Here is a 27,435-nt window from a genome sequence, read left to right on the forward strand (position 1 = left end):
TGAGCTGGTAATATGTCATTAAAGGTAAAAGTGTGATAATATAATGCTTGATGTAATTTGTTTTTGTTTGATTTTTTTTTTGCATTTTTTGTTGTTGTTTGTATGATGGTGTGTTTGCCTCATTGGATAAAAATTAATATTTTTTAAAAAAGAAAAAAAAGAGGATTGGCCGGAATTGACTTTTAGATTTGTTTACATTCTATACTGGCTTTCATCATAACATGCTGCTTCCAGTAATCAACAGAAATCTTTTAGCATAAACACCAGTAAGTTTATTTTCATACCATATCTTGATTTAGCTTTGTATATCTGGAAATACTAATTTGTCACTCCAGCTGTTTTAATTAATGACTTAAGTGAGTTGAAAAGATTGGGCAATGGCAGAGGAGACTGGAAAAAAATTATGATGGTTCAGAATATTACTGAATAAACATTTTATTTATTCTTTTTTGGTATATGTATAAAAAAACACCTGTCATGCTCATTCTTGGCATTTAACATCCTTTACAGATACTTAGTGATGGCATTTAAAATTTGATGATTCTTTATTTTAAGATCACAACGAATACTACATGGATGACTCCTGTCTACTACAACTGCTAAAAGGGCTGTGTTTGAAACATTTAGGAAGATTCTTGCAAGCAGAGCTCTGCTTCAATCAAGTTATACAAAGGTAAATTGGGGAAAACAGGTTAAATGCAGTTGCAACATCAGTAGACATCTTTTTCATAGGTTTTGCACTTAGAACTGGAGCGGGTAATTGAATTATAGTTCCATATTGTCATAATTTTTATATTATTTCTTAAGAGACCTTTCTTTGCCATTAGGCATTTGAGGGAAGATGATAGGCACACTGCTGGGGAGATTTGAGTAGGAGGGATTAGGGAGGATATTTAGTTTCAAATACAATTTTAATTGCATGAGTTTTTTTATTGTATCTTAACAGTATTTTAACTTATATCCATGACACAAATATTTCATTGTTTTTAAGTGTTTTTAATTTTTTTTATCTACCATGTTTTTAAATGTATTGGATTGTGTCATGTTATTGTAAGCCACCTTGAGTCTCCATGGAGAGAAGGGTGGAGTAGAAATAAAGTTAAAATAATAAATAGAATATTGAATTCATTGGTAAACAAATTTTAACTGATAACTTGTAATTAATATATTCAAATTTCAATTTACGATAGGTTTTATATTTTTACAAATAATGTCATAATGTCCCTTTGATTTCTTAGTGAGAAGCAACTGAAGTATGATAATTATCTAGTTCCGTATTCAATGTACGAGTTGGGTCTTCTATACAAACAACAGGATGAGAGAGAAAAAGCAATAAGATGTATAGAAGCTGCAAAGTAAGTGGTAATTATTTTTATTCAGTTAAAACAGCAGTTATAGTCTTATGCTAACATATATGAGGAAGTTCTTGATCAGGGTATTATATTCACAAAGTGCTTTGGAGTATCTCTGCTTCCAGCTTCCTTTTCCCAATTCTACATTATTGTTAAATGTGATGGCAGTGGGCAAAGAGCAGTTACTATGTTTGGAAAAATGAAGACTAGACCAATCTCCACAGGCCACAATTCTAAAACACTATCTGCATATTAGTGATATTAAACATGCACACCCCAGAGACTCTTGGAAAGTGTTTTGACATATATATCACGTAGTACAGGAAACAAAGAATGCTGAAGAATCCTATAAACCCTAAAGTACCCTGCCAGCCCCTTCGTGTATTAATTTCTCTTTCTTCTTCCCAACTGCACCCTCTTACTCGAAGGAAATCTTATTTTGTTTTGTTACTTAAAGATTGTACCTTAATCTAGAGTTTGCAGAGTTTGGCTATCTTAAAGCTTGATTTTGCCATTTTATATAAGGGTCATTGTTTTTCTACACCTTTGTATATCCTGCACATCATAAGATAAAATAAAACAGAGAATAAATGGTAATGGTGGACAGTTTTCAATTAATTATTCTCTTTTTCAGAAACAATTATAAGGAATATTCTATGGAGTCCAGGTTACACTTCAGAATCCACGCAGCACTTAACAGTATGAAAGTGACTCCTGCTCCAACGCCTTGATGTTATCCGAGAGTGAAGTGTCTACACATTGTTCTTGGAAAGCTTACAGAAATCATGTAAATGATGTAACAAAAGAGATGTAGTTTATATTTTCTATCATTTGTGATATTTAAATGTTAGTCATCCTTTTGAGCAATTATTTTTTTCTATGGTGCATTCCATATCTCTGCTTGACATTTTAGAAGAAGACCTTATATTTTGTTTATAAGAGGAATAATTTCATGATTGACACGAAAGAGAAGTATTTTAAAAAAACATTGCTGGTGCAATAAAGAGTAACTCAGACACTTTATTTTTTTATGAGAAGACTAATATTGTTTATGCATGAAACTGTGTGTTGACTCTACTCATAGTTTCACCATTAAATGAAAGCTTGAATTTCTGCAATACGTTTATTATAAATTAGGACTTTTTAAAAAGTTGGCTGCTGGTAGCCCTAGTTGTGTTGACAGTTAGATTTTACATACCAAAGATCTGATTTGTTATATTGTAGCCAAAAAGAATGAATGGCTTAAAGTCATTTCATGAATGTTAGCTTAAATTCAGTGCAATATACTGATAATATATGTCTGAAAAAAGTAGGGTAAGACAATATTTTGCCCCATAAAGAAATGTTTAAGATACATTTTATTCTACCAAATGGTGGTAGCAATTCAATTGGTTGTCCTGCTATATGTATTTAATTTACTGATGTTACTGTGTAGTGAATTGTATAATAAGAAAAAAAACATAATCTCCAAGGGCCAGTAGGTTTTATGTTCACTTTCAAAGAAGGTGTCTTGAAATTCCAGTTTCTTTATGAATATATTTGCAGAAAATGTATACCCAAAGTGTATACTTGGGATATTATCACAGAAAAGCATTTTACACAGTGATATTTTAAAATGTTGAAACTTTCTTAGTGTCTAGCTTACTCTTTTATTAATATCACCATCCTATGTGCATAAAATAGTTTCTTGCTGTTGAGCCTGCAAACAGAGGCACATTTCCAGAGGCATGCACATACAGCTCATTAAGGCAAAATATTGAAAAAGAGTTGCAGGAAACCTTGACTTACAATACACATTTTGCAGTTGTATCTGCTGAAAGCAGAAAAAGCTAAACAATATAGCAGACCATTAATCTTTGTTTGCTGTTACAGGCAAACTGAGAACTTTGACTTATCTCTCCCCCAGCAAGCCAGAACAATAAATCAAGAACATGACTGCAATATGGCCGAGTGAAAACAAGCAAGAATTCCCAGTTCATACATTATAGTAAATAACCATAGATAAAAGGGTGCATAGTTTGTTCAGCCAAGTAAAAATCATCAAGCAATCTGAACTTGGAACTTTCACAATAAGCCAAATACAGCCACTATATTCAGATTCTAGTTTTGTACCATTTAATGGAAATGTAGCAGAAAGCAAGAATCACTTCTGTTGTTTCAGACATAAATCTATCTATTTGTTGTGAATATTCCTTAGCTTCCTATTTTTCATATGTTTCCATAGCTCCATTATGTATTAACAGCACATAGTGCTATTAGTATCATTTGAGGCTGTTAATGTTAGGCACTCTTTGTGAATTATGAGGTGCTAAATTAATGAAAAAGTTGGGCCACTAGAGTTTTTAATTTTTTAAGATTTAGTCTTGAAATAATTGATTATCACAATTATGCTGATGGAAGCTGCACACAAATTCATATTCATAAACAGCAGTACAATATATCCTATATTTCTTAGCACATGTTTGCAAACTAATAAATGGGTATTTTTAACTGATAGATTGCTGACATTTATGTCCAACAGCCTTCTTCTTCTGTTTCTCACTATATTTTATTCTGCAGTACCTTTCACTGTGCATTCTTTTCCAGTTGCTGGCACCCTCCGTGTGCAGTAGTAGAGGAGGCATTTATCTCTTTCTTTCAGCATCAAAAGATCATTGTAATAGAACATCAAGGAGCAGGTCTGCCTTGTTAAATTCAAATTCTAAGGAAGCACATTTGTGCCAATTTGAGAGGACACATGTCATGTTTCCAGAGATTAGTGTTAATTTTCTCGAAAAACACTTACTATATGATCAGCATATTTAGCTTTTTGCTTTAATCCCTTCTGCTAGCTAGGATGCATGTTTAGGACATTATTTAAGTTTCAACATGAGCTTGCAGAGAAGGAGGTTTTGTAACGTTTCTCTTTTTTACTGCCTGGTGACTGTTTTCATCTTGTTTTTTAAATACACAGGCCACAAGTATATTTGCAAATTAGAATTCTTTTGTGTGTCCATGTTTGCATGTACAGAACTTCTTTAATGGCACTGGATGTATTTAATACATGCTTTTAGACAAGCACATGGTAACCATGTGGGGCCACTTCTAGATTTAAATAATTGTGATGTTAAATATAGGGAGGCGGTTTCTCACTGTGCTTAACTCAATCTCGCTCCTAGTTATAATTTTGCAATGAAATTACTACATCAATTATATCCTTATGCTATATATTTAAATGTTGTTTCTTTTAGTGACATGTTTCTTAAGTATATATTCGCACACTGCATTGTGCTTTTAATAACTGGCAATGGTTTTCACCGTCTAATAAAAATATTAATGAGAGATGATCTGTCATGTAGAAGGGAGATTATTAAAGATTTCATTTATGTAAATTGTCCTGGTTATGGTTGCCAGCTGTTTTGTAACTTTATCAAGGCCAGAGAATAATATGGTAAATAGATTTAGAGTATTTTGCCAGTTGCACTACAATGTTTGATAACTATCCTATATCAGGAACAAAATCATTCTCCAGTTATGGTTCTAATACTAAACTTGACTGTGAATGTACTTTTTGTTCTCCTATTGCATAGCTTAAAAATAGTTATATTTGTATTAGGTATTATTTTTATAGTGCTGATTGCATTTTATTTTACCAAGCTGTATAAGAGGGGATTCGTTTATTTAAAAGAAATGAAATAGACTGATAGTCCAACTTGTACAAACATGGTTGGATGCAAGTCTGGCTTGGGTTCAGTGGAATGTACATCCAAGTATTCGTGCATACATGGGCTTGCAGTTTTAATGTGCCGCTTGCAGTGTAGCACAAGATTTGTAATACTGTAACTGATCAGAATTTGGACAGCTATGATAGCCATATCTTGGTGTGAATTTGTCACATAATTCTGTTATCTTTTCTTCCTATGATAGGAAGGGCAACAAAATAAAAATATGCATTTAAACGAATATTGCAGTGATGGCTATTAATGTCTCAACTGGCTAAGTAGCATTCCCTTCAGTTGTTAAAGAATCATAAATGCAGGGAGACCTGTAGAGTCTATGAAACAAAACAACTGTACTGCTTTCAATATGATTTTAATTTTTTTATCAATTTGCAACAGCCAGTGGTTTAACTATGGTTGCTCCTAACACGGAAAAAACAACAACTATTTGTATAATGTTTACTGCCAAGACTGTATTTCTCTGACGATCTAAAGCAGGGCATGCTAATGCAAGGGTGGGTGACTGCAAAAAAGCGGCAGGTGACTTTTTAGTTGTTGTTTTTCATTTTAAAAGGCTTTATTTTTAGTCAAAATGCAAGAAACTACAGAAATCTCATCTGCATACAATCAGCATCAGCTAAAATATCTAAGCATATTTTGGTTTTATTGAATTTGTTCTAACTTTGTGTAATTTCTATTAACAAGCTATTTTCAGCTACTTGTCCAACTTCAGAAGAAGACATCTAATATGAAGTTTTCCTGTGACATCAAACAAATGTATCAGCCTATAATTGGTTGTTACAGTCCCCTCTCTTAAAGAAAGAGAAAACAATTAAGGGGTCCATTCTTGGGGAAATGTTCCAGGTCCACTGTATACATAAAGTGGTGACTGAGACATCTACCAACCATGGAAAGTTATACTGTATATATCAAGAGGAATGACAATACCTCCCCCACCCTTCTTGGAATGTTGTTCTTTTAATTGCAACAATTAAATAATTTATTACATTAATAGGAGGCCACAAAGATGCAAAAAAATGGTGTTAATATAAGAGTTTCAGCCATATAACCAGTCTTTGATCTTTTGTGAAATTGTTTTACAAAATGACATTCCCAATATGCCATTAATATATAAGAATCTAATATCGAACTCTTCATTCAAAAATAGAAAGCAGGGACCAGAATTTTACCATGTCTTTTTGAGTGAAAAATGAATGTATTTTCTTGCCATGCTTCCTTTACTGAAATGTGTTCTTTTCTGATAAAGTTATCTACATTTATTATACGCTAGCTTTGCCCGGTCACGCGTTGCTGTGGCTTATGGGAATCCTTTGTTGGCCAGATGGAATAGCAGTGAATAGCCTTGCAGTCTCAAATCCTGGCCGTTTTCTGGAGTAGCTGGAGCTTTTTGTTGTATGAACGTAGAGGCATGGATGAGGGGTTGTGCTGCCAAGTTTGGTGTTTCTGGGATGTGTAGTTTTGTTGTTTTGTCCTAGGCTGAAATTTCATTACCCTTTTATATTTATTATACATTTCAAAGAAAAAAAATGGTTTGATTTCACTTACCTGGCCATAAAGGACAGTTTAACCCTGGAGTGTTAGGAGATCATTTCAGTCTGATGTCAGCTGTGTTTGGGCTATTGGTAAAGAACTCTCTGACTCACAGCAAGGTGGTGCTCTGGAGGTATAAGTACAAAATGTAAGTGGTTGGTGGTCACTTTCCAGTTCTGACCTCACTAAAAATACAAAAGTCTTTCTTTAGAATATAGTACTCTAGTACAAAATTGATTCGATGTGTCCCAGTGAGCCAAAATATAGTAATGATAGTCACATCTTTAATAGCTATAGCTGCCATAACTTTGACTTGTCGAAATGCTCAGCTAGCCACGACCCATGTTTTTGCTAGTACCTCAGTCAGTCAGATAGCCCTGGTGCCATGTTGTTGTTGTTGTGTCCCTTTAAATTATCCCATGCACCCTGGCCAATATCACTCCAGCAATCCTTCAGATTTTGTTACCCATGTGCCCATCGTAAGCCTCTTCTGTTATCTTTAAAATATCATTGATAAGAGCTATTTTGATGTGCTATCTTATTTGTTCATATTTAAACTTAGTTTAAGACATGAACCATCTCTATCAGTTTGTGTAGGTATTCTCTGCAGAGTGTTTTATTTCTCATACTTCTCATACTCACCTATATTAGTTGGTCCTGAGCTTTTTCTTCCTTTTGTTTTTTGACAAGAGGCCACTACAGACAAGCTGTGTTGAATCTCTGTGTATTTCTCAATAGCTTTAATTGAGTCATACGATTCATAAGCAATCAAGGCAAATCTCTGTGGTTTTTTGTTGTTGTTGTTTTTGTACCTTTGCACACATGAGAGTTGAAGAACTCTCTGGAATTTATATAGTTTTGAAAGTCAATTATTTTTTCTACGTACAATGGCTATTGTGTATCATTATACATCAATAATTTCTAAACTGAACAGAATGGGGGCCTATGCAAAGTGATTCAGCTCCTATTTCCATAGTTTTCCTTTGTTCATTTTATTGACTATCGAAGAGTCCAATGGCACAGTGTGAGCAGACTTGTCAATGTATCACAATTCATGTTCACTACTCAACTTTGTAATTAGGTTTTTTTATAGGTTGAGCATCCCTTTTATGGAATTCCAAAATCCAAAATACTCCAAAATCCAAATTGTTCACATGGGTAGCTGAGATAGTGACACCTTTTCTTTCTGATGGTTCAGTGTGCACAATTTACGCAAACTTTTTTTCATGCAGAAAAATACTTTAAAATATTGTATAAAATTACCTTCAGGCCAATAAGGCATTTATGAAACAAAACAGGATTTTTAAAATTCAGATTTGTGTCCCATCTCCCCAAGATAACTTATTATGTATGTAAATAAAGGTATTTCAAAATCTGAAAAAAAATCCCCAATGCAAAACATTTTGCATGAGGGATAGTCAACCTGTATTTGTATTTGTTTTTGAATCCTGATTAATGCTGTACTTACGTTTCCTCAGCAGGTGGCATTGTTCACAAACTGTGAAGCTGCATTTGATGGTTTTGTTCTAATCTTCCTAAGTTGTAATATAAACAAAATCCATTAGGCTCTCATTACTCTATAAAAGGAAGGACCAGTTTTTCACCCTTCCTGAGATTTGCAGCAGGATGAAGCACATCTTGCTTTTGAAATCTATACCATTCCATGACTTGCAATATATTTTTACAGATGTGCATTAACCCTTATTTTGAAATCTGGCAATAAAGAAATTACTCATTTCCTTTCATTTTCTCGTGTGGCTGGTCACTGTTATAAAGAGCATTTTGAACTAGAAAGATCTTGCCATAGTTAAGGAGATGAATCAGAGAAATAATTTCATGCTTTCAAATGCTTAAAAGATTAACAGGAACTGTCATCCATCCTACCCACTTGTTCATCTTCCAACAAGATAGAGTGCTTTCAGTACAAGAAGTTTGGAGTGGCTTGGTGAAGGGGTCATTGGGGAAATTACCTATGTAGGTTGGTATTGCATTATGCCATTGAATATTTATTTATTTACAGTATTTATATTCCGCCCTTCATACCCCGAAGGGGATTCAGGCCAGATCACATTATATACATATAGGGCAAACATTCAATGCCCATATACACATAGAACAGAGACAGACGCAGAGGCAATTTAACCTCCTGAGGGGATGTTCGATGCTGGCCACAGGGGGGAGCAGCTGCTTCATCATCCACTGTGACGGCACTTCCTCATTCCAACGCCGTAAATTAGTTAAATTTGCCTCCCCACTTTATAAGTGGTACCTTATTTCCTACTTGATAGATGCAACTATCTTTTGGGTTGCTAGGTCAGCAACAAGCAGGGGTTATTTTTTATTTATAGCTACAAAGTCTTACTGGACAATTTGAAATTAGTTTGGCTCGTGTCTTCGAGGGCCTGTTACTTTAGGCATGCCACAGACACGTTCTAACTTTTGGTATGAGAACTTCCCGGCTCCAGCAATTTATAACTACTCATATATCCAACCATCATACTAAGTCTCAGAGAGTCTCAGTAGGTGCAGAGATGTATCATCATCTGCCTTGTCTGCATACATGGAATTCTGTTCTTAGGGATTTCCACAGAATCCCTTTCTGCATTCAAGTGACACTGTCCAAATAATACTAATAAAAGCTGAACGATAGACTTTAGCCATAGCTGAGTAGAACACATGAAAAACAAATTGTATATGCTACCTTTTATCACACAGAAAAGCTTTTAAAGCTCGAAGTTGGAGTTGATCACCTGTTACTCTCTTAAATTGTGAGACCGTGAGAACAGGAAAAGACAACAAACATTAAGAATGATAAATATGGTTGTGTAAGTAAAACAGCTGTTGCAGCTGTTAGGCCTAATTTTCAAGATGTTTAACTTTAGACAACTGGCCCCTCTGGCATATCTTATGGACAGTCTTGAGCACATTCCCGGGGAAATTTTTTTTAAGGAAGGGAGATGTGGTACACTAGTTAGCTGACTTTCTATAAATCATCAAGTTTCTCTCAAGTTATTGGTACTGAATAGCACATTTCCTTTTTGAGACATAACTTGAGAGCTGTTTGTGAGTTTGTATTGCTACAGTATTTCACAGTGGTGAGAAATGCCAATTAATGGATTAGATTTTGTCTGCAATAAAGAACCCATGTCTGATCCAAGAACGCCACAAAAATAAGCATGCTGCTCTGCAAAAGATTAAACCAAGTGATGTTGGGAAATGACAGGATCAATCCAAGACTTTTTTTGTGATACCAGTCCAAAGTCGAAGTGCACATTGGATCCAAAGCTTGCTAAACTACTTCAGCATATAATACAGAAAATCTTATAGGCCCCTCTACCTAGCAAAACCAATAAAAATTGAATCATGTGGTTAATTAAATAAATTGCCATGTAAATAAAATATAATTTTTGACAATTAGCTGCCTCTACATGATTCCGGAAACCAGCTATTGACACTGCCTAATGGTAGAAATGGCCCACAAAAATGGTGCCTGGATTTTGTGGATCTGTGAGGTCAGATATTCTTCCCCAAAAGATTGTACTATGTGGAGTTTAAAACAACTATTCAGGCAATAAGGGTCTTTTCCCATTGTCCCACCCTCCCCTCTTTCAATTTATTTGGGACACTTAAATGCTGCATTGGATCTTGTAGTGGGTCAGAGAAACTATTTCCAGATGCTAATGCAAAACATATTTAAAAAGAATCCTGCCTAATCCCTGTTGAAATTATATACCATTCCGGCATTTCAAATGGCATTTCTATTACTGAACAGGTGGTAAGACTGGATATATATCTAACACTTAAGCTCAGTATTCCAGAACTCAAAAGTGTAAAGCAAATTAATTTCTGAATTTGTAAGTTCTATTTTGTTTGCTTAACTTTTTTGATAAAAGCTCATTTATTAAAATTAGGTCTTCAATCAGTTTTCGTTGTACTATATCAGTGTATCTGCTCCTGCTTTTCTCTTTCTGATTATGAATGTTTAAAAATACTGAATAACAATCGTGGAGAATACTAAAATAACAAAAGTCTGGATTGCTGTGAGTTTTCCAGGCTGTATGGCCATGTTTCAGAAGCATCCTAAACGATGATTAGGAGACTTTGCATTTACTCCAACTCCGCTGTGCCCACAGGCTGGTGCTCAAAATCATACCCCCTCGGGCCTTGCGTCATTCCCTTTTCTGGAGGTGGTTCGAACATCGGGTACCTAACTGACACTACAGACGAACCCAGAACTGGGAGGACGATCCCAGTAATCATCGGGAGAGGGATATATGAGAATGATAGCATGCTGGTCTCTAAAAAGAGACAAAGTCAGCAACAGATTTGGCCTTCATCTGTCCTACGTGATATTCCCAAGTATGATAACTGTGGTCCTAGATCAAGTGCCAGAGTGAGGTCGAGTCGATTGGAAACTCGTTCTCTTTCCAACTTGCATTCCATCCCTAGGCATACGGCCGAGAAGGTGCTACCAACGCCCCTCCTGTCCCTGCTACTATTCAATGCTAGGTCTATTGTCAACAAAACTGCTACCCTCTCTGACTTTATTCTCAATCAAGCAGCGGACCTGGTTTGTATTACAGAGACCTGGATCCGTGAGGGTGATAACATTCCCTCACATGAACTGACACCTCCAGGCTTCCAGATATTTCAACAGCCACGGAGTGGGGGTCAGGGTGGAGGGGTAGCAATACTCTCCCGTGATTATTTTACCATCAAAGCTATTCCAACTCCAAAGATAGCTGGTATTGAGTGTGTTGGTGTGGTCCTGGTTAGCAGGGAATCCCTAGCCATTCTTGTAGTTTACCGCACGCCTGGGTCTCCGGGAGAGAGTCTGCTGAATTTATTAGATCTCGTGGCGGACTGGGTCCTGAAGTTCCCCCGACTTATTGTTCTGGGTGACTTTAATGTACATGTCGAAGCACTGCCATCTTCATCTGTGACTAAGGACCTAGTACCAACCTTTGAAGCTCTGGGGCTCTCACTACTCAAGACTCGCCCTACTCATCGGGCCGGCCACACTTTGGACCTGATTTTTAATATCGGAGTACAAACATCTGTATCTGCGGTAATTGATGTTCCCTGGTCTGATCACGCTGTCCTGAAGGCCCGGATTGAGATTCCATCTCCTCCTCCCCATCCTGCCACACCAATCTTTGCTCGGTCTAGGAGACTCATGGAACCTGCTAGGTTCTTGAATGCCCTTAAGGGCCTGGGAACTGCGTGCGTCACTCTCAATGAGCTAGTCAACACCTGGAATGTCAGTTTGTTGGCTGCCTTGGATGAGATTGCCCCCAGACGCCTCCTTCACCCTCGCCGGAATCGCTCCCCCTGGTACACTAATGAGCTGCGGACGATGAAGCAAGCACGAAAGCGGCTGGAACATCGGTGGCGACGGAAACCCGACGAGGTGGCACTGTCCGCTTTCAAGGCTTTTCGCAGGTCCTACAAATCAGCCGCCAAGGATGCTAAAAAATCTTACAATTCCTCCTTAATAGCCTCTGCTAGATCGCGCCCAGCTCAAGTATTCAAAATCGTTCGTGCTTTGACCAGTCCGGCTCCCTTAGTCCAAAACCCAGCAACCACGGCTCTTACAGCAGAGGCATTCCAGAAGTTTTTCACTGATAAAATCACCGTGCTTCGGCAGGAACTGCTCCCTACAGTTGATACCTTAAGTGAGCTTGAGACTTTGTGGCCGCTTAGTGGGCCTATCTTTGACCGATTTACTCCGCTTGACAAGGAAGATGTCGCTAGAATCCTAGCTGCTGCAAAACCAACCACCTTGATCCGTGTCCCTCCTGGCTGGTGAAGAGCTTGCCTGGAAGGTCTACTCGATCCATTGAGTAATCTCATCAATGGCTCTCTTGAACAGGGGGTCTTCCCGGACAACCTAAAAGAGGCAAGGGTTCGTCCCTTGCTAAAGAAGCCTAGCTTGGATCCCATGACCCTTGCCAACTATCGTCCTGTCTCCAACCTCCCATTCTTGGGTAAGATGATAGAGCGGGCTGTGCTGGGACAATTGCAACAATTTCTGGATGATACAGCCGGCCTGGACCCTTTCCAGTCAGGCTTCCGCCTTGGCCATGGGATGGAAACAGTCCTGGTTGCCATTACAGATGAACTTCGTCGCCAGTCTGATAGCGGTGGATCAGCGCTACTGGTACTTCTTGACCTTACCGCAGCGTTTGACACCGTTGATTACGATCTAATGATTCATCGTCTCACCATGTCCGGAGTTCGCGGTCAGGCCCTCAATTGGTTCAACTCATTTCTGCGAAACCGGAGCCAATGCGTGGAGTATATGGATCAAGTCTCTGACAGATCTCCCCTCCTATGTGGGGTACCCCAAGGTGCAATTCTCTCCCCTCTTCTCTTCAACATCTACGTTAGATCCCTTGCTAGTTTGGCTCGGAGTTTTGGCCTAGACTGCTATCAATATGCAGACGACACCCAACTCCTTCTTCGCCTGGAGCCTGGAGCAACGTCAATACCAGACAATTTCACCTTATGTCTGGAGGCTCTGTCGAACTGGCTACGTGCTAGTAGATTGAAGGTGAACCCGGCGAAGACTGAGATTCTCTGGCATGGCCGCTCAACTGGTCTGACCCACTTGCTACCCACCTTCGATGGTGCTGCCCTATCTCCTTCGCCCACCGTTAAGAGCCTGGGTGTCGTTTTAGATTCGCAGCTGACAATGGAAGCTCAGGTCGCTGCTGCCAGCAAACAGGCCTTTTTCCACCTACGACAAGCGAGGCAATTGGCACCCTATCTATCTGATGAGGCTCTGGCAACAGTCATCCATGCCACGGTCACATCTAGGCTGGACTATTGCAACGCCCTGTATGTTGGCCTTCCGATGTCCACAACCCGGAAGCTCCATATTGTTCAGAATGCGGCAGCCAGGCTACTCACAAGAACACCCATGAAATGTCACATAACACCAGTGCTGCAGCATCTGCATTGGCTTCCAACTGATTACCATGGTCTATATAAAATGCTAGTCCTGACTTTTAAAACTCTTTACAGCCAGGGCCCATCGTACCTTAGGGACCGTCTCTCCTTCTCCCATCATCGGAGGTCGCAACGACCATCCCAATGAGGCTTACTCTATGTACCGGGTCCTAGAGAAGTGCACTTGGAGAGGACCAGGCGCAGAGCTTTTTCTGTTTCTGCCCCTGCCTTATGGAATGCCTTGCCACCCTATATGAGAGCCATGAGTGAGTTAGGGCCTTTTACCCTAGCACTCAAGACATGGCTCTTTACTAGAGCTTTTAATCTATTTTAATTTTTATCAGTATTTGTATGTATGTATTTTTATCCTTTACAATTTTATCTTGTAAATCTCCTAGAGCATCGTGGATGGAGGGCGATTAATAAGTAATTAAATGATGATGATGATGTTATAGCCCGGAAAACTTACAGCAATCCAGTGATTTCAGCCATGAAATCCTTCAACAACAACAAAAATCTGCTTCCCTGAATACTGACACCCATATTCATGGATCCTGTATCTGCGGTTTCACTTATCCATGTTTTCCCTCATTCAGTTATCCACTGAACACCTCAGGTATAAGCTGCAGCCTCTTCTCAGTTCTGCAGCTCATGGAAAATAATAAGGTTCACTATTATCCACAGTTTCATGTATCCACACAATGTCCAGAAACCCCTCTATGGGGGTATGTGCTATATTTCAGCAGAAGGAAGACCACCCAAAAACATGAATAAAAGAGGGTGCCAATGTGCATAAACTTTTGTGTTTGAATTATGCAGTATATAAAGATCCAAAATTGGAAACAAATGTATAAAACATCTCACTTGGATGGGGAAGATTGTGATCAAATGACCTGTTGCCAACCAAATGCTACTTTCAAGGTTCCTAGCTTTTCTCCTCTCTTGGCAATATCTTTAGTATTTGATATAAAAAGAAAACACTATATACTACAATCTACTGAAAACATATAAATAGGATATATCGAGTACAGAAAAAAATCTAACAAAATAGAATTACCTACTACACACTATCAAAAAAACCTATTTTTTAAAGTTGACTTCCATCTTCCAAGCTGATGACATACATGAAATAATGTCATCCACGTCTCTTTTTATTCTTTCTCTTTAACGTAGGGGTTTTTTTTTTCTGAGGGGGAGTAAGGCACCGACCAAGGGCACAACACCAGCCAGCGTTGCTCAAATGCCCGTTAAGGAGCCAGGCAAAGGGAGAGAGGGGAAGCCCAGGATGAACCAGCTGCCCTCAAACCCTTCCCCTGGCCAGGCCTGCACCCACAGGCCCAGGTGCCCGGCCTACAAGTGCAGGCTTTGGCCCGGGCCTTGCAGGACCTACAGCTCCTTACTTGGGACTTGACTGTAAGTCCTGTGAGGCCTGGGTACCTAGGCCCAAAGCCTGCACTCAGGCCCAGCCCAACACGGGACACCGACCATGCCCCCACGTTGGGCGCCATGTTCCCGGGGTGCTATCGAGCTCTGGGATGCAGGGCCAAACCTGGCCCCGCCTTCTGTGCGCTGGCGCCGCCTCCCGTGCAGCGCGAGAGGCAGGGCCAGGGAGCGCAGCGCGAGAGACGGGGCCAGGGAGTGCAGCGCAGGAGGCGGGGCCACGTCTGGCCCCACCTCCCATGCCGTGCGCCCTGGCCCGGCCGGCCTGGCCCAGCCAGGCTGCAGCGGAAGTCTTTCCAGGCCGTGACAAAGGCCCAGCCAGCTTGGCTGGGCCTTCGCCACGCCCTGGAAGGACTTTCCCGCTGTGCCCTGGCCCCGTGTCCCATGTAGCGCGAGAGGCGGGGTCAGGGCGCGCAGCGCGGGAGGCAGGGCCGTGCGATGCGGGGGCGTGGCTGCGCAACACGGGAGGTGGGGCCAGGTCTGGCCACTCATCCCGTGTCGCATATCTTTTTTAATTACCTCTGTCTGCACTCGTAGGCCCGGGAGCTTTGAGGTTTCCCTAACATTGGATGTACCTATACAATGCAGTTTGATACCACTTTAACTGCCATGGGTCAATGATATAGGGCCCTTCCACACAGCCATATAACCCAGAATACAAAGGAAGATAATTCACAATATCTGCTTTGAACTGGATTATCTGAGTCCACACTGCCATATAATCCAGTTCAAGGTATAATCCAGTACAGCTGTGGGGAAGGAGTCAGAGTTAGTTGAATTTTTACAAGGTCTTTAGCCTGCTCTGCCAAAGAGTGCTGGTGCTTCACCAAACTACAACTCCCAGGATTCCATAGCATTGTGCCATGGAAATTCAGATGGTTTCAAACTGCATTAATTCTACAGTATAGCTGCAGCATTCGGGAACAATGGGTGCAAATTCTTCTTCGCTCAGAATCTATACAACTTTTAAAAGCATCTGGAAAAGTTTGAAATTTATGATTACCACTTGAAAAACCAAACTTGTTTTTCAAGTGGTATAGACGGTCTGCACGCAACATTCCTTTGTACTCTAGTCTGAGACACTGTGAAATTGTGCTCAGTTACATATGGTTTCATTGCTTTTTTATAAGGTTTGCTTGCTAAATTAGGCAAAAATCTTGCTATACTCTTGTGAGTTCTAGTTTTAGTGATGCATGAAATGTGGGAGTACATGCATGCTCTTCACCCCCCCCCATTTTAACAGTAATCGGTTTATTCATATTTTCATACAATGGTGCACAGAAAAGCCCTTCTGTGCAGCACTTCATCACAATCAAACAAAAAAACAAATCCCAAAAAAACCTGATGCAGGATCCAGCTCTCCAGTGTTCCTATCAGAGTCTTGAAAACTTACTAGGTTTTCATTTATCTAAATATTTTTACCCTGGCCTCAATTCAAAGATCAACTTACAACAAAATCAGTGTGATGGAGAAATCCCAGATTTTGTTCATTTTATTTCTGATTTTCTTCTGAGTTAAACCAACCTGTGGTGGTGGTTTAAAAATTTTCTGGTCGTCTTGGGAGTTAACAGAAAATATTGGGCTGGGTTTTAGCATAGCTGGTAAATCACCAGCAGTAAGAAGATCTACCAACCAAAAGGCCAGTTCAAAGCCCAGTTGGGGTGAGCACCTGACTGTCAAGCCTAGCTCACTATTTATCTAAGCAGTTCAAATACGGCTTAGAGCTGTAAGTAGAGAAATTAGTTACTGCTAATTAAGCAGAAGAGGTATTTTACAACATCATTAAAAAAAAACAACAACCAAAAATGCTGGTGACCAAAAGGAAGGAGGCAGTCCTGATGGCTTTTTGTCATAGAGAATGAAGCAACAGCACAACCTCCAAGGCACGGAACCTGGACCTCGACACAACATACCTCCTTTCTGTTTGTTCTGTCTGTCTGTCCAAATGGCATTGAATGTTTGTCATTTATGTGTACTGTGATCCGCCCTAAGTCCCCTTGGGGAGATAGGGCAGAATATAAATAAAGTGTTGTTGTTGTTGTTGTTGTTGTTAGTGCTATTATTCTGGGATAAACAAAATATGTATGGATTGTCCAAAGAAAATCAAAAGGAACAAGAACAAAATCTGGGTCTTTGGGGACTTTTTACTCAGCCTAAATGTGCTCTAAAAAGTTCACATAAATAACATTAGTTTTAAAAGATTAAGTAATTTCGCAATGAAAATCAGATTTAAATTCAGTTAAACAATTTTAACTAGTACAACAGTAAGACCTTTGCATCCTGTATAAAATCAGGCTTTCATAAAATTTAGTGCTGAAATTCTCCCAAGTGTGGCAGGAATCAGGCCTCTGATGGGACACAGAGGATGGACCCTTCAATAGATAACTATTCATGGGAAGTCATAGAGAGAGAGAGTTATTGAGACCCCAAGCCATTTAGGGCTTTAAATGTTGTAACCAGGATTTTGAATTTGGACTGGAAGCATAGCAAACAAAATTCTTTCAGAATTCCTATTACATAGTACCCAAATGGAATCCCAGTAAATGGTATCTATCTTGTGCTTTGCACCAGTTCAGCTTCCAAGTCAACTTCAAGGGCAGCCCTGTAAAAGAGTGCATTGTAGTGATCTAATCATGTATCAGTGCATGGACTGTCCAAGAAAAACCATAGCTAGTGAACCAGTTGAAGCTGCTTCAAGTACTTTGAGCCAATAAATATATCTGGGACTCCAGTTACGAAGCAGAACTCCCAGAAATACATTTTGCATCTTCAGAGGGAGTTCAATCTCAACCAGGTCAGGCAACCTACTCAAATTTCTGGGCCCAGAACCAAAAATCTTCAGAGCCTATATTTTATTATTATTCATCTTCAATTTACCGTCCCCCACCCAGGCCATTGCAGCATCCAGGCACTATTCCACACTTTCACGGTCCAAACTGACATCGATGACAAGGAAAATAGTGCTAAATATCTGTGCATACTGGTGGCACCTAATATTCCTAATGATCTCTTCATAACACCTTCATATAGATGTTGAACGGCATGGGAGACAAGATTGAGTCCTGTGACATCCCACAGCACAACAACCGTAGGGCTATACATGAAACAAGGCTGAGCCCAGGATAACCGAGGAGAAAGCTGTCTTAACGTGGCTTTCCCTCAGGTTAAGCTAACTTGGGAGAATGCCCAAATCCTGAGCCAGGACTTGAGTTATCCCTCAAGTTGGGGACATTTAAGGCAGCTGGGATGGTTACTAAACAGAACCGTAGAAGCTGTCTTGACAGCCATCCCATGCTCCCAGGTTTCAACTGGCCTGGGGACGTAGGATAGCAGTCTCCTGTCCCTATGTCTTGGCTGTTGAGAGCCACAACACACCTACTTACCTACCTGTTTAATGATCCCATCGCTGCCCTCAACCAGACTGCTAAGGAGGCAGGGAGGGGAGGGAGCCTTTCCCTTCCAGCCACCTTAGTGCAGACCTGGGCAAACTTTTTTGCCTTGGGGCCACATTGTGGGCCCAGCTGAGAGGGTCCAGCCGGGAGGGAGGGAGGCTGGGCACATGCTGGGTAGGATGGGCCTGGGAGGGGGAGGGTTTGTGAGAGGGAAGGCTGGGAGGGGCAGGGCAGGACTCGGGTCATCCTCAAGTTGTTCTCATATAAGGATGGGGCTGCTCGCCCATTCCTCATGCCAGGAGGAAAACGAGACATGTGGCAACTGCCCCAATCCTCCTCCATGATCCTCCCCCACCCCCAAACTTTGGGCTGCCCTCTCAGCATTATGCCAGGAGGATGGCGAGACAAGCAATGGCCGAGAGAGCTTCAGAGGGCTGTGAGTTGCTACGTGCCTACCTTAGGCTGTCCTCTCGGCATAAGGATGGGGCTGTTCTCCAGATGGCTCTCAATGGCTGTGTATCTTCATTCCCCATTCTTTCTGCATAAGATTGCAGTGGGACCCAGCGTCCTTATGCTGAGAGGACAGGGAAAATGAGGAGGGCCTGAGGTAAGCACCCTGTGGGCCGCATCTGGCCCCCGGGCCTTAATTTGCCCATACCTGCCTTAGTGAGTGGTGCACTGCCCCAAGTTCCAGATTGGTGGGAGTGTCACAGCTGTTGCCAACCACAACATTGGGGAGTCTCCTTTAGGGTGCCTACGCAGTGGTGGTGAAGCAATTTTGGCACCAAAAGGCACTGAGAGAGTCCCTATCAGGCCAACAGACAGGTTCAATTTGATGTCCAAGATGCCAGATCAAGCATACTTTTGGGGCCAGTATACAACCACCCAAGTTTCTGCGAGTAATGCCACCCACAGGAAAGCTGTGATGACACAAAATCTCTGTGCTCATCTTTAAATCTGAGAACAGGGAGGGTGGCTGAGAAGAGGGAGCAGCGCCAGAATGAGAAAGCAGCGGTGGTTTGAGAGCATGATGTATTGCTGTGACAAGGCGAGAAAAGGATGTATGGGCTGAGCTATAGGCAGAAAAAGAGAAGAAGAAAAGGGCAAGGAGAATCTCACTTCAGGAACCTTTTGCAGAAGTGTTGTCATCCTAAGAGTAGGAGGGAAGACACTTGTAGACCAGCAGCAGAGGCAGCTACGAATTTACTTATAGAGTGTTCCCCCGCTACTTCGTGGTTCGCTTATTGCGGACTCGCTGTTTCGTGGGAATTTATTTATTTATTTACCCACCCCATTGCTGCTTTTAATAGTTAAGTGGCCTTTCTCCCCCTTGCAAGCCCCGGGGAGAGTGAAGCCTTTCCTACCCACACTGGCGGGCTCCTTGCTTCGTGCCTGCCATGCTGCTCTGGCTGCCTCTGCTCCTGCAGCCAGGGAAGAAGAGTGAGGGTGGGCAGCAGCAGAGGAGTCTGGAAGAGGCAGCCAGGTTCCTTTTTCTGCCGCCACTCCAGCTGGCCACGCCAGGAAACGTGGAGGACTAGGGCGAGGGACTCAGAATTCCCCTTCTTCCGAGTCCTCCACATTTCCCTGCGTGGCTGGCTGGAGCGGCGGCAGAAGAAGGAGCCTGACAGCCTCTTCCAGGCTCCTCTGCTGCCGCCCACCCTCACTCTCTCACCCACTCACCCACCCTCCCTCGTTTGCTTGCTCGCTCGCTCACTTACCGGGCAGAGCGGTGTTCCTTCTTCCCTGGCTGTAGGAGAAGAGGCAGCCAGAGCAACATGGCAGGCACGAAGCAAGGGGCCTGCCGGCACTGGTAGGAAAGGCTTCACTCTCCCCGGGGCTTGCAAGGGGGAGAAAGGCCACTTAACTATTAAAGTAATGTTTAGATATTAAAATAAAACTAATGCCTCTACTTTGCGGATTTTCACTTATCACAGGCGTTCCTGGAACGTAACCCCCATGATAAGTGAGGAAACACTGTAATCAAATCTGTGAAAGGAAAACCCATGAAGGGTGAGGGCCAACAGTACCACACAAAATGTGAAATGATCCATAAACCTTCCAATACAGGCAGCTGTAAGAGTTGTAAAATTGGTATTTCTTCACAATATTTGATGTTACTTGCACATTTTCAGTATTGTGTATCACAGAAACAAAATTAAAAACATAACTGGTTTAATTAGGCTACTATTATTTGCTCTCCAGTTTATGAGTTGTTGGATCTCAGTTTTGAGCTTTATTGTACCTCTGGAAGTACTGAACATTTTCAAGAATATCAAAAAATACAACAGGGTATTTGCATATTCAGTTAATGAAGTAAGACTTGCAGTGAATTGATCTTCTTTGCATGTCACACAGACTTTATGGGGCTGCGTGTGATGGAGCTTTTTACATGAATTGGTATTTTAATTTCCACATCACAGTTTTGAGTTTGGTAATGGCTAGCCTTCTCTTTCATAGAGCTGAATGGTCTTGCCTCTCTGTTTTCTTTCTTCACAATCAGTTCTGCACATCACAGCAATTTTAACCTTAATCCATGCAGTTTTTCTGGTGCCTGCGTGGCATTTCTAGAGTCAAGATATGACTACTGATCCCCAGCTGCTACTGTCTGTTACTCAACAGACTAACTCCTCTACTCTCAACCACAGCAGATGGGTTCCTTGCCATTTACAGGCAACATCAAAACTTTTTGTTATATTTTCTCCAAATCTTCTTTGAGCTGAACTTTGCATACCAAGAATTATATGGGTAACTGCAATTATTCAATAAACTTGAGATTGTTACGAATTTATCTGAAAACTATTTCTTCAAAGTGTAGTTCCTTTATCAACTTTTTATTGACCTGTTATCTGCTCTTTTAATAGATACTCTTTTCAGAAGCTTTACTGATTATGGCAACATCCTATGGAATCTTGGGATTTGCAGTTTAGGTAGGATAGTTTAGACTTTTTTTAACCAGATAGCTCCAGTCCCGCTCTAAACTTGATAGGGAACCACTATAGCAATTAAAATCGAATCATAGATTCATTGAGTTGGATTGTTCACAAGGGCAATATAGCCCAAACCCCTGCATTGAATAACTGTGTACTGTGACAGGCCCCTGACCTCACAAGAACATTACATTACTGTATATTTCGTATTTCCCTTTCCAACAAACCCCTGTCAATTAGTTTAGTATTTTCAGACTGAGCTGAGATTTGATCTTGAAATGTAGAATTGTGTATTACACAAGGATATCATGGCTTGTATTCTAGAGTACATGTATACTGTAGAATGAATGCAGTTTGGAAACAGCTTAAGGACTTCATCGTATGCAATGAAGTTGTTCTTGCCTGTTTTTGGTCAAAAGATATTTAGCCACTTGTGCTCCTATTATTTTTAATCAGCTTTATACTAATTTATGTAATGCTTTTGATACAAAATAAATAAATAAATCCCATGCAATAAATAAAGCGTTGGGGGTCGTTTTTTTTCTTAAGCTTCACAATGCCCCGTTTAGACATTGAACAAATGATTTTCCTACCCCCATCACATGTTTTCCTTCGTTTAGCTTTCTTTACAAATTATTCATTTGCCTTCCCATCACATGGGAGATATTCTCCTCCCAATATCTCCTCCCCTGTTTTCTTTTACTTGAAAAAATCCTCTATGTTTGTTCTCATGGAAGTACTTTTTAATGCAAGATCATTAAACAGGATTTCTTCTATGCTATATTATTCTTTATTACAGTTTATAAGTACTGATACCTCTGAGTTCAAAAGGTAACTCTATTGAATTTACATTGCTAAAAAAGATATCAATTACCGTTCCTTCCTCCTCAGTTTTAAAGATTATGGCACAAGAAAGGATTCTGTAATGCTCTTCTCAGCTTCTCCCTCCAGAATGACATCATTGTTATCTTTACAAGTGGACAATGGAGAATTCACATGTTAAATTGGGCATTTTTACACGTGTCTACTTGGGGAATTAAAAAAGAAGTTGACTGCCAATTGATTTAGGAAGCTTAGGGAAAAAAACACACTTTCGAAATGGTAAAATACCTGGAACCCATGGTACGACCTTGCATCATGTGATGGGCTCCATCAGTAGCCGTTTCTTAAATGTATAGAAATGCTGATTTTATTGTGTGTGATGAAGTCCTAAGTGCCATGGCTCAATGCTATGGAATCCTGAGATTGGTAGTTTGGGTGAGGTACCAGCACTTTTTGGCAGAGAGGGCTAAAGATGTTATACAATTACACCTCCTAGGATTCCATAGCACTGAGCCCTGGTAGTTAAAGTGGTGTCGAATTACATTAATTCTACAGTGTAGATGCATCCCAATTGCTAATCTGGCTACAACAGACAAGCCTTTGCTGGGATGTTGACTCCATGTTCAACAACTGACTCGATGTGTTTTCCATAGTTGGAACTAACCAACATGGATGAAGTCCATATTGCATACAAGTTACAGTGTTCATGAAAGATCTTGGTCCATTTCAGAAACAACATTTCCCATCCAATGCACTGTTGTTTATTGGAGTCGGAACAAGTAACCAGCTCAACTGCTGCTTCTGTCCTTCCCTTTTTCTTCTACAGTAGAGTCCCAGTTATCCGACTTCCGCTCATCCGACACTCCGGATTATTCGACGGGTCTTAGTGGTGAGGAAGGAGAGGGAAAAAGAGGACGGGTGAGTGAGTGAGAGAGAGAGGGAGGGAGGGCAGGCTGCAAAGGCAAGAGCAGTGTTAGAAGCAGGAGCCTGGCCGCCTCTTCCAGGCTCCTCTTTCTGCTGCCACTGTCGCCTTTACAGCGTGCCCTTCCTCCCTCTCTCACTCACTCGCCTGCTTTCTTTTTCCCTCTCCCTCCTCCTTGCTAAGACCTGGCCGTTGAGTGAGAGCGGGAGGGAGGGTAGGCTGCAAAGGCGACAGCAGCAGCAGAAGCAGGAGCCTGGAAGAGGCGGCCAGGCTCCTGCTTCTGCCGCCAATGCTGCTTTTGTCGCCCTCACTCGCTAGCTCACTCATCACCAGCTGGCAAAGGCGGTGGTGGCAGCAGCAGCAGAAGCATTACCCAGCCCGGTGAATAAGTGAGCGAGCGAGGGAAGGCAGGTGAGTGAGAGGAGGCCTATCCCTCCCTATTATCCAACAGTTTTGCTTATCTGACTTTGTGCCCGCCTTTTTATGTCAGATGACCGAGAGTCTACTGTACTTATCTGGAAGCAGAGAAACATTCTAGTTTGTAAATTTTCTGACAATGTCCAAATTGGGAAGTTATGATTTCAGAGTTTCCTGCAACAAATAATTCTAATCCTAGGGGAGGATTAAATTGAATTCCTGCTGGCTGTAAGTACATCATGCTGTTTTTTACATTGCTGCTTTCTGTGAATGGGGGAATAGATTTATTTTGCAGGCAAAACTATTGCTTATGAACAAACCCTTCTGGAGATTATGGAATTCATGAACCTTGTATGGTACATATTTCAGCGGTTTGAAGAACAAGGAGCAAATTGTGACTTCAGCTTTTTGAACTCTTTCTTCTCATCTGTCTCCTGTCTACAAGACAAAATTTTGGATGCATACTGACAATATTTTTCCCTGTTCATTGCTCCATTGAACAAGAAATCACAGGAATGTTTTCCTTTAATTAGAGTGTGTTGATATGGTATTTGCTTATGTATTTGGCTTGTCCTAATGTTGCATGACATGTATGCATGTGGGAGTATTTTTCTTTCTTTTTAGCCATACTTTCTATCCAAGTCTGCAAGAAAATATTCTTTCCAGTTTGATCTTGTTATGTCAATAATGTTTTAAATGTGGGATTCATTTTGTGGGGAAGGCAACAACTATATACAACAAATAAAGGGGAGAATGTCAATAACGAAAATTATGCATATGAAAAAGTACTCCCAAATTGAAAATTCCTATGCATGTGTACTCAGAGATTACATCAAATTTAATTCAGTCAGGTTTAATCTTAAAGAAGTGCATGGTGGATTGCAAACATCAGTTTACTGTTATGAATTGCATGATGCTTTTGTGATAGGATGTGTAGAGCAGATAAACTACTCTCTTCAAAAGCCCTTCAGATAGTGATTTTCAACTTGTGGGTTCCCAGGTGTTTTGGCCTGCAACTCCCAGAAATCTCAGTCAGTTTACCAGCTGGGAGTTGAAGGCCAGAACATCTGGGGACCCACAGGTTGAAAACCATTGGCATATACCATCCATTGCAAAGACAGTGTTCTTTTTCTCCCAGTTCTGAGAGTTTACTTTTATCTTTTATTTCTTTATGGTCTTTAGAAAAGGGGGGAGGGCATGGGATCCTATTGTCCAGACCAGGTGTTCCCAACCTTTCTTTGGTAATTGAATCCTTTAGAAGACTTTTTCTCATGGAACCCTAACCCTTTCTCTAATTTTCTCGCAAAACCCTCACTCTCTCCCTAAGCATTATAAACCCACAAAGTTCTTCCATCTTTCACTTACTCCTATTGTCTGAGTGTTTTGTATCATGTAATAAGTTTAGAAATAAAGAGAAAACATTTTAAATATAACCATAAACCTTTATTTTGGTACAAGAAAATATTGGATTCACACCTAAAATTATGAATAGATTTGTTTAATTTTTCACACTTAAAATAGTTTTTAAGTTAAGCTTTTTGACCGATGAAAAGAGACCCCATTGATCCTAGTGGCTGCTTACACTGGTCAACACACACTTTGGTGCCTCAAATGTTACACCTGTTTCTGCATATATTTGACCTACTAATTCCAACAATGGCACCAGTTTCCCCCTATCAGCTTTAGTATTTGATATAAAGTAGTAGTTCACAACCCGTGGTCCGTGGACCACTAGTGGTCCGCAAGAACTAAAATATGGTCCGCAGCCTCATCATTACTACACTGTTGCAATGAGAGTGACTGGTCTAGTTAAACCCGCTTATAGTGCCGAGGCTTATTAAATATAGTTTTCTGTGGGCGAACAGATGGCAACTGCTGGATGGCATATGTTCTGTATCAGAAACTAGCGCTGATGTGGTCTATCTGATTCAATTTTCTGAATCAGCACACCAAATAACCAAACCAAATCTGAAGTTGACCAAAAACTGATTCATAACCCTTTTGGTACTAATCTTGGAGAATGGTCTCTGGTCAAGAAAAGGTTGTGAACCACTGATATAAAGAATATATGCCATATACCACTCTTCACTCTGCTCTCCCATAAAAAATCAGGATATTTTAATGTAGGATTTAAATTAATCTCTTTTAAACATCAAAGAAACATGTTACAAATTAAAAGAGAAGTACAGTAGAATCTCACTTATCCAACATAAACGGGCCGGCAGAACATTGGATAAGCGAATATGTTGGATAATAAGGAGGGATTAAGGAAAAGACTATTAAACATCAAATTACATTATGATTTTACAAATTAAGCACCAAAACATCATGTTTTACAACAAATCTGACAGAAAAACCAGTTCAATATGCAGTAACGCTATGTAGCAATTACTGTATTTACTAATTTAGCACCAAAACATCGCAATGTATTGAAAACATTGACTACAAAAAACATTGACTACTAAAAGGCAGACTGCGTTGGATAATCCAGAACATTGGATAAGCTAATGTTGGATAAGTGAGACTCTACTGTACTATATAAAAATCACCTTATTTCATACCAAACGCACAGATTTATGATACAAACTTTCTAGTCATTCAACACACCATATCTAAGAAACTAGAGCCCAAATAATCCCAGAAGCAGGTATAAAACCAAGACACTTTTTTTTTGGGCTGTGTTATCAATAAATGGGGTTTGGAGGATTTTAGTGATCCCTAAATTGGGGGCTATATAGGGATCGTGAATATGTGGCAGTTATAAATGTGTAACTAAATTATTGATTCATAGTTATCCAACAGGACACCAGACATGGTTTGCGGGAGAACTTCCTCTCCTTCAAAGAGAAGGTGAGGGAATGTTGATGCTGATTGAATACTAAAAACTGTTTGGTATAAAATTTCAGTGGTTCTATAAGCACAGTTTGGGTGGAAGCCTAGCTCTCATCTGCACAGATTCAAACACATTGACTTACGGTTGTGGGTGCTTCATTTTTTGCTTCCTAACATTTAGATAACCAAATATAAGAGTGCTTCTGAATGAAGATTGTATTAGGCATTTGAAAGCGAAGAGGACATCAGACTGGGGTCCTGAACATTAGTTGATCTGCCGCAAACATATTTGTTGTTTATTCGTTCAGTCACTTCCAACTCTCGTAACCTCATGGACCAGCCCAGAGCGTCCTGTCGGTCATGGCCACCCCCAGTTCCTTCAAGGTCAAGCGAGTCACCTCAAGGATACCATCCATCCATCTTGCCCTTGGTCGGCCCCTTTTCCTTTTTCCTTCCATTTTCCCCAGCATCATTCTCTTCTCCAAGTTTTCCTGTCTTCTCATTATGTGGCCAAAGTACTTCATCTTTGCCTCTAATATCCTTCCCTCCAGTGAGCAGCCGGGCATTATTTCCTGGAGGATGGACTGGTTGGATATTCTTGTAGTCCAAGGCATTCTCAGGATTTTCCTCTAACACCACAGTTCAAAAGCATCTATCTTCCTTCACTCAGCCTTCCTTATGGTCCAGCTCTTGCATACATAGGTTACTACGGGGAATACCATTGCTTTATCCTGATAGACTAAACAGAGACTTAGCCTAATCTTCCCAGACAAAACTGAGATACTATGGAGAAGCTTAATATGGCAGTGACACTTAATTCCCCATTAACAGATTTGTAATTGCAATCATATTTCTCACTATTTAAGTGAACTGACTAATTAAAAATCTAAAAACACAAGGGTGTCTACATAAGCCTGGTTCTTTCCCTTATGAGCCCTGTTTCTTTGGAACAAATTCTGCTTAATTGTCAAAAGATTAATTAGTTAATTATCTTTGTTTATTATAGATCACTGTATAACTCATATATGCTAATTCTCTTGTCCAACTGATTTCAACGAGATGTAGATATGACTAGTTTACTTTGAATTAAGGCCTAGGTTTCTAAATAAAAGGTTTTATCAATTATTGTTC

The 27,435-nt window shown here is 40.5% G+C and overlaps 2 protein-coding genes across 3 annotated transcripts in view; both read left to right on the forward strand.

Moving 5' to 3' along the window:
* Positions 1–5,294, forward strand: part of ttc39b (tetratricopeptide repeat domain 39B) — an 87,206-nt gene extending 81,912 nt beyond the window's left edge. For both annotated transcript variants that reach the window (XM_003216438.4, XM_008103159.3), the window contains 3 exons: positions 556–673; positions 1,239–1,355; positions 1,987–5,294. In XM_003216438.4, the coding sequence (XP_003216486.1) occupies positions 556–673; positions 1,239–1,355; positions 1,987–2,083 (332 nt within the window). In that variant the 3' untranslated portion in view covers positions 2,084–5,294. The remainder of the gene's footprint in view (positions 1–555; positions 674–1,238; positions 1,356–1,986) is intronic.
* Positions 5,295–10,688: 5,394 nt separating this feature from the next.
* LOC134296596 (uncharacterized) lies at positions 10,689–12,410 on the forward strand. The gene is made up of 2 exons (XM_062971905.1): positions 10,689–11,678; positions 11,889–12,410. Exons 1-2 carry the CDS (start codon positions 10,689–10,691, stop codon positions 12,408–12,410), a joined length of 1,512 nt encoding a protein of 503 aa, XP_062827975.1.
* The last annotated feature ends 15,025 nt before the right edge of the window (positions 12,411–27,435 follow it).

Source organism: Anolis carolinensis, chromosome 2 (genome assembly GCF_035594765.1).
Source record: "Anolis carolinensis isolate JA03-04 chromosome 2, rAnoCar3.1.pri, whole genome shotgun sequence".
Lineage (NCBI taxonomy): Eukaryota > Metazoa > Chordata > Lepidosauria > Squamata > Dactyloidae > Anolis > Anolis carolinensis.

Excerpts from the sequence above, each read along its gene's own strand:
- LOC134296596 (XM_062971905.1), top strand. The coding sequence starts at position 10,689 with ATGATTAGGAGACTTTGCATTTACTCCAACTCCGCTGTGCCCACAGGC. Across the intron at positions 11,679-11,888 it reads CTGTATCTGCGGTAATTGAT|ATTGCCCCCAGACGCCTCCT; the intron begins GTTCCCTGGTCT and ends GCCTTGGATGAG.